The following is a 12524-nucleotide window of genomic DNA, read 5'->3' on the forward strand; positions in this document are numbered from 1 at the left end:
CGCCACAGCAATGCAGGGTCCGAGTGGCCTCTGTAAACTACACAACAGCTCATGGCAACGCCAGATCCTTAACCCATTGAGTGAGGCCAGGGATCAAACCCACAACCTCATGGTTCCTAGTCGGAGTTGTTTCCGCTGCATCACGATGGGAACTCCTCCCATAACCTAGTCTTAAAGCATTTCCTCCTCAGAAAAATTACAAGTGACTATGTGACCTAGGTTGCCAGTGATGCTGGTTAATAAAAACCACTTTTTTTTTTTCTTTTTACAGCTATACCTGCAGCATATGGAAGTTCCCAGGCTAGGAGGTTGAATTGGAGCTGTAGCTGCAGGCTATGCCACAGCCACAGCCATGCCAGATCTGAGCCACATCTGCAGCCTATGCAGATCCTTAACCCTTTGAGTGAGGCCAGGGATCAAACCCACATCCTCACAGACACTGTCTGTTTTCTAACCCATTCAGCCACAAAGGGAACTCCAAAAAACCACCTGTGTTTAATCAGTGACTGGTCAGTCATTGAATGCAAGAGGTCTTCTAAAATTTTTTTTTTTTTTTTAATCTTTTTAGTGCCACAGATGTGGCATTTGTAAGTTCCCAGGCTAGGAGTCGAATCTGAGCTATAGCTGCCGGCCTAAGCCACAGCCACAGAAATGCCAGATCCAAGCTGCGTCTGCGACCTACACCTCAGCTCCTGGCATTGCTGGATAATTAACCCACTGAGCAAGGCCAGGGATCAAACCTGCATCCTCATGGAAACTTGTCGGATTCCTTTCCACTGTGCCACAACGGGACCCCTAAAATCTTTAATAGTATTTATGCTGCTAGACCCCTTAAATGACATCATCCAACCCACTAAAGGACAGAGTTACTTTGATGTTTTTACAGATATTTTTAAAAAGCTACTAAATATATGGACACATTTAAAATTGGAGGAAAAACAGTTCCACTTAAACATTGAGAGTACAGTCAGCCCTGTGTATACGTGTATCCTCCATATCCACATAATTTAATATAAGGGACATAAGTATCTGCAAGTTTTGGTATCCCTGAAACCTTTCTTCCTTGGATAGTAAAGGATGACTCTAATGCCTTTTGTGTTACATGTAGCCAATTTAAAGTTTAGTCCATGCTGAGAAAATAAAATACTTGATGTCATAAAACTGAGATTTCTACTAAATGTGATTTATGGTCTTTTATAATTTAAGTGTTGAGAAAATATTGATTAAAAAGGCAAACTGTGCTTTGAATAAAACTCTTGTGCAGGTTTCTATAGAAGGCATTAGCTATTCATAGGAAAAAGGGGGTACTAAAGTTAATTAGTTTATTAATATGGTGCCAAGATACTGAGCTAAATGTTTAATGTATATAATTTCATTTAATCTTCATAGCATCCATATAAAGTAGGTATTGATTAGATAGATCTTTGCTTTACAAATGAGGAAACAGGATCATAAAGATTATATAGTTCTGTTCTGCGTTTTGCCTCGGTCTGTTAAACCCCAGATCATCTCTTGTTCGCATAATATATGAATTGAGCAATGTCCCTGCATTCAAGAACTCAGTGTAAAAAAGGAAATAAAGTGAAACATTGAACTCTGTGTATACTGTTTTTATGAGGCTTTAGGAACACAAAAGTACCTCTTAACCATTTGGGGAGGTTAGGAAAGGTTTTACAGAGTTGATGTATGAGCTGAGTATTGAATAGGGATTTTTTTTTTTAACGTGGTTTCAAGTTAATGCTGCTACTTTAGATTGTTTACAACTTGCTATTTTCAGCAACGATGAAATTAGCATATGAGTATTAATGGAAGCAAAAGCAGTGTGAAAAATATTACCTAATGCACATGTAGAGATGGTGTTGAGCATGATGTATTACAGTTGTTTGTTTGTTTTTTTTCTTTTTTGGCTGCATCTGCAGTATGTGGAAGTTCCTGGGCCAGGGATTGAATCCGAGCCGGAACTGTGGCCTATGCCAAGCTGCATCAATGCTGAATCCTTAATGCACTGGGCCAGCAGCAGGAACTCCTGTGTTATAGCTTTTATTATCTGTTTTTTTGGTTATTTTTTTTATCTTAAGAATTGAGTAATCCTAGCTGTAATATGGTTTCTTTTACTACAGATGTCCTCCTCGCACTTTCTTACCAGCCCTCTGCAAGATTTTTCTTGATGAAAGTGCTCCAGACAACGTGTTAGAGGTGACCGCCCGTGCCATAACATACTACCTGGACGTATCTGCAGAATGCACCCGAAGGATTGTTGGGGTGGATGGAGCTATAAAAGCACTTTGCAATCGTTTGGTTGTGGTTGAACTTAACAACAGAACAAGCAGAGACTTAGCTGAACAATGTGTGAAGGTAAGTCTTGATTATTTATTTGTCCATTTGAAGATCACTTAGAGAATGAAAAATGTATTTTGCAAAAATAATAATAATAATAATAATATTCTTTCCATCATCAGTCTTACTTAATTGAGAGTGACTGAGAACAGTGAAAGTCACAATCCTTGTGGTACCAAAGGGGATCCTATGTTGCTTGGGAAAAGAAATCTTATCTTTGAAGGAAAATTGATAATGCTCTTCTGTGTTGCCTCAGTGCTCTTTGGTTCCTGGGTAGCCATTAACACTATGAGATAGGTTATTTCTGTTCTTTTTAAAAAAAGAATTATTTTTTTATTTTACAATTTTTATTTGGTTATTTCTGTTCTTATCCAGAATGATTTTGTATGTATATTATAACAACAGCAACCATGACAACTAACTGACCACTAGCACCAGGCATTATTCTAAACACTTTACATACATCAATTCAGTTAGTCTTCATGACAACTCTGTATGAGGTAGGTGCTGCTGATATCATCACTTCTGCTTTATAGGTGAAAAAAGTTCAAGTATACCAAGATTAAGTAACTTGCTCTGGGTGTATAAGTAATTAGTGGGAGAGAGCCAAGATTCAAAGATTAGGAATTTGAAGATTGGGAAATCTGGTTCTAGGACCTATGAATTTAAATTTTTCGCTATACTCTTTAGAGTTAGCTGTTTTGTTTTATTCCTGATGGTACTAATTATAAACTGTATGTAATTGTAAAAGCATCAGAACTGGTCAATAGTTTATTGGAACTATTTGGTGAAAACATTTGGATTTTATATGATTCTCTTATGATTTCTATTTTATTCTTTTTATGATTCTTGCTGCTCTAGAGCAGCAATTTCAAACTTTTTGTTCCAGGATCCCTTTGCAAGTCTTTTTTTTTTTTTTTTTTGGTCTTTTTGCCTTTTCTAGGATTGCTCCTGCGGCATATGGAGGTTCCCAGGCTAGGGTCTAATCGGAGCTGTAGCCACCAGTCTACACCAGAGCCACAGCAGCTCGGGATCCGAGCTGCGTCTGCGACCTACATCACAGCTCATGGCAACACCGGATCTTTAACCCACTGAGCAAGACCAGGGACCGAACCCGCAACCTCATGCATGGTTCCTAGTCGGATTCGTTAACCACTGTGCCACAAAGGGAACTCCACAAGTCTTATATTATTGAGGATCCCCCCAAAAGCCTTTGTTTATGTTGGCTATAACTATTTATATTTACCATATTAGATATTAAAACAATTTAAAAATATTTATTCATTTTTAACTGACTGTGTGTTAACATACATTTTTAATGATAGTAACTATTTCTTGAACAAAGAGAAAATTAGTGAGAAGAGTAACGTTCTTTAGCATTTTTGCAAGTCTACTTTGAAATGTCTGGCTTAATAGAAAACAGCTGGATCCTCATATCTGCTTCTGCTGCTATATCACACTTCATTATAACTTTTGGAAAACTTTACCTTACACTCCTGAGAGAACAAGAAAGAAAAAAATAATTACTATTTTAGTATTATTTTGAAAAAAGTTTTAACTTCAGGGATCCCTGAAAATGTCTTCTGCATGCTTTGAGAGTTGTTTTTGTAGGTATTAACGTCTTGACTTTCTGCCTCTGTGTTATAGATTTATTTCTGTCTGTGTCTGGCCTCCGAGGAAGAGAGATTCGTTTTTCTGTTTAGAGCTTTTCCGCCTCTTAATCTCTTGATCACACCACTTCATTTTTCTTCCTGGACTGGGATTTTACTGTATTGCTTTTATTCACTGACCTGTATTTTCAGACTCCTTCTTGCCTCTGAACACTTTGCTCTCCCTTTCTGTTTCCTTTGCAGATTATTCTTACTTTAATTCATTCCTCAATGGTAGTGTTTCCTAAGGATCTGTTTTTACCTTCTTTTTTTTTTTTTTTTTTTTTTGGTCTTTTTGTCATTTCTTGGACCGCTCCCGTGGCTAGGGGTCCAATCAGAGCCGTAGCCATCAGCCTACGCCAGAGCCATAGCAACGCAAGATCCGAGCTGCGTCTGCAACCTACACCACAGCTCACTGCAACGCCGGACCCTTAACCCACTGAGCAAGGTCCGGGCTTGAACCCGCAACCTCATGGTTCCTAGGTGGATTCGTTAACCACTGTGCCACGACGGGAACTCCTGTTTTTACCTTCTTAAATCTTTATAAACTTGGCCTTAGACAGTCTCAACTATAAGCATTAGTACAGACATATGTGCACATGCACATGCACACCCTTTCACTCTTTATCTCTGGAGTTGACCTTTCTCTTGAGTTCTGGAACTCCACATTCAAAGGCCTATTGGAATATTTAACTGGATTCTGAATTCATTATCTTTCATTACAAGTAATTGCCTATCTTGATAAATGGCATCAATTTGTACAGTTTACAACAGAAAGCTCTGCTTTATCCTTTAGTTCCTTCTTTCCACTCCATGTGTATAATTAATGATCAAGTCCTTGTCTAGTTTATTTCATTCTGTTTGTCCTTGCTGTTAGTGCCTTAGTTAAGCCCTCATTGTTTCATGAATATTAATGCTTGATTTTTGCATTTGCTTCTACACTCTTCTTATACTTTGTTTCCTGCAGTTATTAACTAGAAATTTAATTATATTATTTCCTTGCTTGCTTAAAACAGATTTCTTGCTTACAGAATAAAGTCTAAATTTCTGGTATGCCTGTAAGACTTAGGGACCCTGTTAACTCTTTAGTTCTACCTGAAAACATCAATATAATTTAGAAAATAAAAGTTGACTTTTAATGTCTTATTAGTTGTAGAGTATGAGGATGATGAATAAATGTAATAGCTGGCATTTATTGATTTTTTTTAATTTAGATTTTATTTTATTTTGTCTTTTCTAGGGCTGCACGCGTGGCATATGGGGGTTTCCAGGCTAGGGGTCTAATCGGAGCTGGAGCCACTGGCCTACGCCAGAAACACAGCAATGCAGGATCCGAGCCGCAACTGCAACCTACACCACAGCTCACGGCACCTATGGATCCTTAGCCCACTGAGCAAAGCCAGGGATCAAACCCAAAACCTGATGGCTCCTAGTCGGATTCGTTAACCACTGAGCTACAATGGGAACTATTGATTTTTTTTTTTTTTTAATTTTATTTTTATTTATTTATTTTATTTTATTTTGCCTTTTGTCTTTTTAGGGCCGCACCTGCGGCATATAGAGGTTCCCAGGCTAGGGGTTTAATTGGAGCTGTAGCTGCTGGCCTATGCCAGAGCCACAGCAACGCCAGATCCCAGCTTCGTCTGAGACCTATACCACAGCTCACGGCAACGCCGGATCCTTATCCCAAGGTGAGGGATTGAACCTGCAACTTCGTGGTTCCTAGTCGGATTCGTTTCTGCTGTGCCATGACGGGAACTCCTGATTTTTTTTTAAATGTCTAGGACCTTTACAAACTTTCGCTAAATTACTTGTAGTTCTTAGATTGCCATGTAGTTCTTACTTTACCATCTATTCCTATACTGTCCAATATGGTAGCTATATGACTATTAAACACTTCAAATTAAGATGTGTTGTAAGTATAAAATGTATTTTGAAGACTTAATTTTATTCACTTTGAAGACAATACATAAAAGAATGTAAAATATATCAATTTTTATATTGATCACATGTCGAAATAATGACACCAAGGATATATCGGGCTAAATAAAATATATTAAAGTTAGTTTCTAATATTTCATTTCACTTTTTAATTTTTTTTAGTGAAAGTTTATTCTTTTTTTTTTTTGCTCTTTTTTTTAGGGCCACACTTTCGACATGTGAAAGTTCCCAGGCTAGTGGTCAAATTGGAACTACAGCTGCTGGCCTACACCACAGCCATAGCAATGCCAGATCCAAGCTGCATCTTCAGTCTACACCACAGCTCGCAGCACCACCAGATCCTTAACCCACTGAGCCAGACTAGGGATCGAACCCGCGTCCTTATGGAGTTCATTAACTGCTGACCCACTAAGGGAACTCCTGTGAAAGTTTATTCTTAAATGTACAACAGGCTCCACATCAACACTTCATTCTAGCAGTCAGTGGCACCATAATATGACAGGGAATCCCCATGTTTAAAAAAGTGTGGAATTAAGGATCACCATTGCCTCAGGTACCAGGAATAGCTTTTTGACACATTTCTTAATTCCACCTGTAGCCTTACCCACAGCCTTTCACCTCCCTGAGTTTGTTCTGATTCTCTTTCTATTTCTACTTGAATGTCTTATTTTCCTTGTCTCTCTCCTTGGCTGTCTTCTTGGGCTGATTCAGGGACTTCTTGCTACCTTCATAGCCAGACATGGCACCTGCCACCCCTTTCTCAGACCCTGCCCTTTCTTTTTAAAATATGGCTGCTAGTAAATTTGATAGATACATTATGTTTTCCACCATTCTAGAAAATTAAAATTGGACTTACTATATCCTTTGTTAATTTTGTTTTACTCTTGTAGGTGTTAGAACTGATATGCACTCGTGAGTCAGGAGCGGTCTTTGAGGCTGGTGGTTTGAATTGTGTGCTTACCTTCATTCGTGACAGTGGACACCTGGTTCATAAAGATACCTTGCACTCTGCCATGGCTGTGGTATCAAGACTCTGTGGCAAAATGGAACCTCAAGATTCTTCTTTAGAAATTTGTGTAGAATCTCTGTCTAGTTTATTAAAACATGAAGATCATCAGGTAAAATTAATCACCGTTGTATACTTTGTTTTCAGAAAGTGATTTTATAGTGTCTGTGAGTTATAACTCTGATATACAGTTGACCCTTGAAACAACATGGGGGTTAGAGATACTGACTTTCTACGCAGTTGAAAATCACCCCTATCTGGGGTTCTGCATCTATGGGTTCAACTCACTTTAGATCATATAATTCTGTAGTGCCAATTTAGTGGTGGGTAGGGGGGAATCCACATATAAATAAGCTGACACAGGGCAAACTCATGTTGTTCAAGGGTTAACCTTAGTGTAGTTTGAACTTTTTGCTTGATAAGACAGTGATAATTCAGTCTTCTCATTCTCTCATTTATATATCTATATAGTAGTCTTTTTTTTCTTTCGACAATGAAACATTTTAAATTTATAAAAGTGATATATGGTTATTCTTAAAATTCAGATACTTTAGAAATACATCATTTTTAAAACTGCACTTAAACCCACTGTAATTTGTTGGGTCAGCACAGTTTTGTTGACTTAAAAAGGTAGTTCTCATTGAAGTAAAATAACAGTATTTAAAATTTTATATGTGTAAACGTTTGTTGAATTAGCATACTTTAGAAAATAAAACTTGAGTTCCCTTGTGGTGCTGCATTGTTAATACAGCAGTTCAGGTTGCTGCTATGGCGAGAATTCTTTCTCTGGCCTGGGAACTTATGCATGCCACAGGCACAGCCAAAAAAAAATTTAAAAAACAACAACAACTTGACTTTTAATGCCTTTTTACCATTTTTTAAAAATTATTTTTATTTTTCCTTTTTTGACCACTCTGCAAATATGGAGTTCCTGGACCAGGCATCGTGTCTGAGCTGTAGTTGCGACCTAAACTGCAGCTGCAGCAATGCCAGATCCTTAACCCGCTGTGCTGGGCTGGCGATCAAACCTGCATCCCAGTGCTCCTAGGACACCGCCAATCCTGTTGTTCTTGAGTGGGAACTCCCCCTTTTACCACTTAGATTTTAATTATTTTTCAGTTGATATTCATAGATTATCTTGGCAAAGTTGTACATAATAATAGTTAATGTTTACTGAGCTCTTAATATTCATCTTAGTTCTTTACATATCTTTTCTGAGCTCAGATAATGAATTAGGTACTTTTACTGTTCCCATTTTGCAGGTAAGGAAACTGACCTTGAACAGTTAAGTGACATTATCAGGTTATATAGTTAGCAGAATGTGGAAGCCAGGATTCAAATCTGGAGAGATTGTGCACTTCGTTACAAGTGCCTTTTTAAAAGTCTCAGTATTGAAATAAACAGTACTGGTCCCTTTTAGGTGAATTTTATCCATATGTATGTTCTCTACATAATTAGGTTTCAGATGGAGCTCTGCGATGTTTTGCATCACTAGCTGACCGATTTACCCGTCGTGGTGTTGACCCAGCTCCGTTAGCCAAGCATGGATTAACTGAGGAATTGTTATCTCGAATGGCTGCTGCTGGTGGTACTGTATCAGGGCCATCATCTGCTTGCAAACCAGGTCGCAGCACCACGGGAGCGCCTTCCACGGCTGCAGACTCCAAATTGAGTAACCAGGTGTCAACAATTGTGAGCCTGCTCTCAACACTTTGTAGAGGCTCTCCGGTAGTAACACATGTAAGGGTGTTTTTGAATCTTAGATATTTAATCTTTCAGAGGAAGTGCTTTTGTATAATGTGTATATATTAAAATTTTTTTTCCCGTTCTTTTTTTAGGATCTCCTGAGGTCGGAGCTTCCAGATTCAATTGAAAGTGCATTGCAGGGTGACGAAAGATGTGTGCTTGATACCATGCGTTTGGTTGACCTTCTCTTGGTGCTATTATTTGAAGGACGAAAGGCTTTGCCAAAGTCTAGTGCTGGATCCACAGGCAGAATCCCAGGACTCCGGAGATTGGATAGTTCTGGGGAGCGCTCACATCGGCAGCTTATAGACTGTATTCGAAGTAAAGATACTGATGCACTTATAGATGCAATTGACACAGGAGGTTGGAAAATATTTTTTAAAATATAAAAAGAAAACTGTGAGATAAGCAATTTCTAAGTTTCTAGGTTTTGGACAGTTTTTTTAAGCAGTTGTGCCAGATGACATAATGGCCAACCTCTTCCATATCCTCTCCTCTCCCCATATATATAAATTATAAGTCTGGTGCATAAGCCTCCTAAGTAAATGCTTAGTGAATGAGTAAATAAAATTTACCTGTTTTATTGCCAGAAGTTCATGCCAATTCTAAGGTTAATAAGTGCAGATTGAATTCAGGGCTTTATTTATTAATTTTTTATTTTCTCAAGATTAATGGAAAGTGACACAAGTGAATTACTGTAATATATAGTAAATTTTTTAAGACTGCTTCAGGAAGTGATTAGCAAATATAAGGATGCTTCTGGGTCATCAGACTTTTGTTTTCTTTTGATTTCATGTGTGGTTTGGTTTCTTCTCCACAGTTATGCCTTGAAGCAAATAGTACTCTTGAGTTTTATTATATCTTTAGTTTTTTTCTTTCTTATTTTATGTTTATTTTTAAGGCTTATAGCTTGTGAAGCCTCAGTGGTTTAAAATTTTAAAATACTTTTTCTTAGCAGAATTTATATTTGCTGATTATTTGCTGCTTTATGGTTTATTAAATGTTTAAAATTGGCTCTATATTTATTGATTACTGATAACATTATTGAAATGGTTCCCACTTTAGAAAAGTTCTTTATTATTTTATTGGCTTTTAAAATTTTTATTAATTTTTTTCGTTCAAACTTCCAGCCTTTGAAGTAAATTTTATGGATGATGTGGGTCAGACTCTATTAAACTGGGCCTCTGCTTTTGGAACTCAGGAAATGGTAAGCTAGTAATTAAAAACTAATGTTTTAAATCAAAGATGGAAATATTAATAAGGCAGCTTTATGATTCTTCATCATTTTACAGGTAGAATTTCTTTGTGAAAGAGGTGCTGATGTTAACAGGGGTCAGAGGTCATCTTCTTTACATTATGCTGCATGTTTTGGAAGACCTCAAGTAGCAAAGGTAAAATCTAGATTTTTAAATTATTAATATTTAACATTTACATGTCTCCAAATTAAAATAATGTAAAGTTTATTCTGATAAGCCATGCTTCCACACTATCTCCATTGGCTTCATTTTCACTTGTCTACTTTAGGTAAGAGGTCTTTGTTTATCTTTTGTTTCTTAATATAAGTACAAGCAAAAATAAATATGTGTGTTTATTTTCTCCTTATATAAAATGTGACATATACACTGAGCTATAGCTTGCTTTTTTCATTTAATAATTCACATTGAAGGAGTTCCTTGTTGATGCAGTGGGTTAAGTATCCAGCATGGCCACTGCTGTGGCATGGATTTAGTTCCTGTCCTGGGAAATAAGTCAGACAGAGAAAGACAAATACTGTATGATTTCACTTAGGTGAAGAATGTAAAAAACAAAACAAAGGAACAACATAAAACAGAAACAGGGAAAAAAACTTTCCAAAGTTCCTTGCTAATCTGAGTCAAAGCTATTATGATTCTCCTATAAACGGAATATTTGCTATTTTGATAAACAGAAATAATAGTAACATGTATAAAGTTATTCATTACCAAGAGTAAAAAATTGGGAAAAAACAAGTTTTCAGCAACAGGTGACTGGCTGAATAAACTTGCAATATATTCGCATAGCTGGCGTAGGCCGGCAGCTATAGCTCCGATTGGACCCCTAGCCTGGGAACTTGCATATGCCATGGTTCTGGCCCTAAAATACAATAAACGAAAAAAAAAAATTGGTGAACAGTGTGAATTAATACTTAAGACCTAAATGTGGTATTTCATTCGAGAAGAATTGATTTAACTTGGTACTTGGCAATGTATAGGAAATGATGATGATTATCACACCACAAACTGAATACCAGTACCTCTGTTAAAGCAAAGAAATTGAGAGTTCCCACTGTGGCTCAGCAGTAACAGTCCTGACTAGTATCCATGAGGATGCAGATTTGATCCCTGTTCTCACTCAGTGGGTTAAGGATCTGGTGGTGTTGCTGTGAGCTGTGGTGTAGGTTGCAGATGCAGCTCTGATCCCGCATAGCTGTGGCTGTGGCTGTGGCAGGCAGCTGCAGCTCTGATTTGACTCCAGCCTGGGATTTCCATATGCTGCACGTTCAGACCTGAAAAGCAAGAAATTAATAAGTAAAGAAATTGGGAAGAGGAGTTTGATGAAGGAGATGACAGGTTCAGATGTGAAAACATTTAATTGGGAGGTTTTTTTTTTTTTTTAACCATAACAGACTATTTTATTTTATGTATTTATTTATTTTATTTTATTTTTGTCTTTTCCAGGGCCGCACCAGCAGCATATGGAGTTCCCAGGCTAGGGGTCCGATCGGAGCTGTAGCCACCAGCCTATTCCAGAGCCACAGCAACGCCAGATCCGAGCCGCGTCTGCAACCTACACCACAGCTCACGGCAACGCCAGATCCTTAACACACTGAGCGAGGCCAGGGATCGAACCCTAAACCTCATGGTTCCTAGTCGGACTCCTTTCCACTATGCCACGATGGGAACTCCAGTAAATCACTTTTAAGGTGGTATGTGCAGAGGCAGAGATTTCAGTTGATACCTCTTTGATTTAAATAATTCTGTTAAGTCTGCAATCTAAAGTATATGGGTACGATCTAAAGGTTGCCGAATTGGATGTTTAAGAAGTAAGGTGATAATTGTTCTATCTAAATTAATGCCTTTCTTTTCTAGACTCTCTTAAGGCATGGTGCAAACCCAGATCTGAGAGATGAAGATGGGAAAACTCCATTAGATAAAGCTCGGGAAAGGGGCCATAGTGAAGTAGTAGCTATTCTTCAGTCTCCAGGTGAGTGGTAATATCTTTCCTTTTAAGCCATCTGACATTACTTTTCAGCTTCTGTTCCATAGAAGTAGCTTTCTGTAGACATGCTAACATTATATAAACAAACAGATGTATATATATACCTTTACCTTTGATAAACTTTTAATAATGTACTGTTTTGTTCTTTGAGACTGTGGCTACATAATTCCAGAATGACCAAATTAAAAGTTTAAAGAGTGTAGGAGTGTCATAAAGAGTAGTTGGTTATTGTGTAGATTAAGTACATTGACCCAGTTTTTAAGTTTTCACAGAGTAGATGAATGCTGAGCCTATGTGAAATATATTTTGGAACCAGAGTTCCTGTCATGGCTCAGCAGTTAATGAACCCAACTAGTATCCATGAGGACGCGGGTTCAGTGGGTTGCGGGTCTGGTGTTGCTGTGAGCTATGGTATAGATCGCAGACGCAGCTTGGATCCCGTGTTGCTGTGGCTGTGGTATAGGGCGGCAGCTACAGCTCTGATTCTGCCCCTAGCCTGGGAACCGACTGCAGCCCTAAAAAGATAAACATGTGTGTGTGTGTGTGTGTGTGTGTGTTTGGAACCAAGTGAGGTATCCAAAATTATCTCAAGTTGTGATTCAGCTCAT

At 37.9% G+C, this 12524-nt stretch overlaps 1 protein-coding gene across 5 annotated transcripts in view; it reads left to right on the forward strand.

Annotated features, from left to right (window-relative positions):
• The window catches only part of HECTD1 (HECT domain E3 ubiquitin protein ligase 1), a 103952-nt gene that overhangs the window by 25293 nt on the left and 66135 nt on the right, over nucleotides 1–12524 (forward strand). For all 5 annotated transcript variants that reach the window (XM_047794463.1, XM_047794467.1, XM_047794464.1 and 2 more), the window contains exons 3-9: nucleotides 2121–2355; nucleotides 6818–7045; nucleotides 8392–8673; nucleotides 8772–9042; nucleotides 9810–9886; nucleotides 9972–10070; nucleotides 11787–11901. In XM_047794463.1, the coding sequence (XP_047650419.1) occupies nucleotides 2121–2355; nucleotides 6818–7045; nucleotides 8392–8673; nucleotides 8772–9042; nucleotides 9810–9886; nucleotides 9972–10070; nucleotides 11787–11901 (1307 nt within the window). The remainder of the gene's footprint in view (nucleotides 1–2120; nucleotides 2356–6817; nucleotides 7046–8391; nucleotides 8674–8771; nucleotides 9043–9809; nucleotides 9887–9971; nucleotides 10071–11786; nucleotides 11902–12524) is intronic.

This window comes from Phacochoerus africanus, chromosome 9, assembly GCF_016906955.1.
Source record: "Phacochoerus africanus isolate WHEZ1 chromosome 9, ROS_Pafr_v1, whole genome shotgun sequence".
Taxonomy (NCBI): domain Eukaryota; kingdom Metazoa; phylum Chordata; class Mammalia; order Artiodactyla; family Suidae; genus Phacochoerus; species Phacochoerus africanus.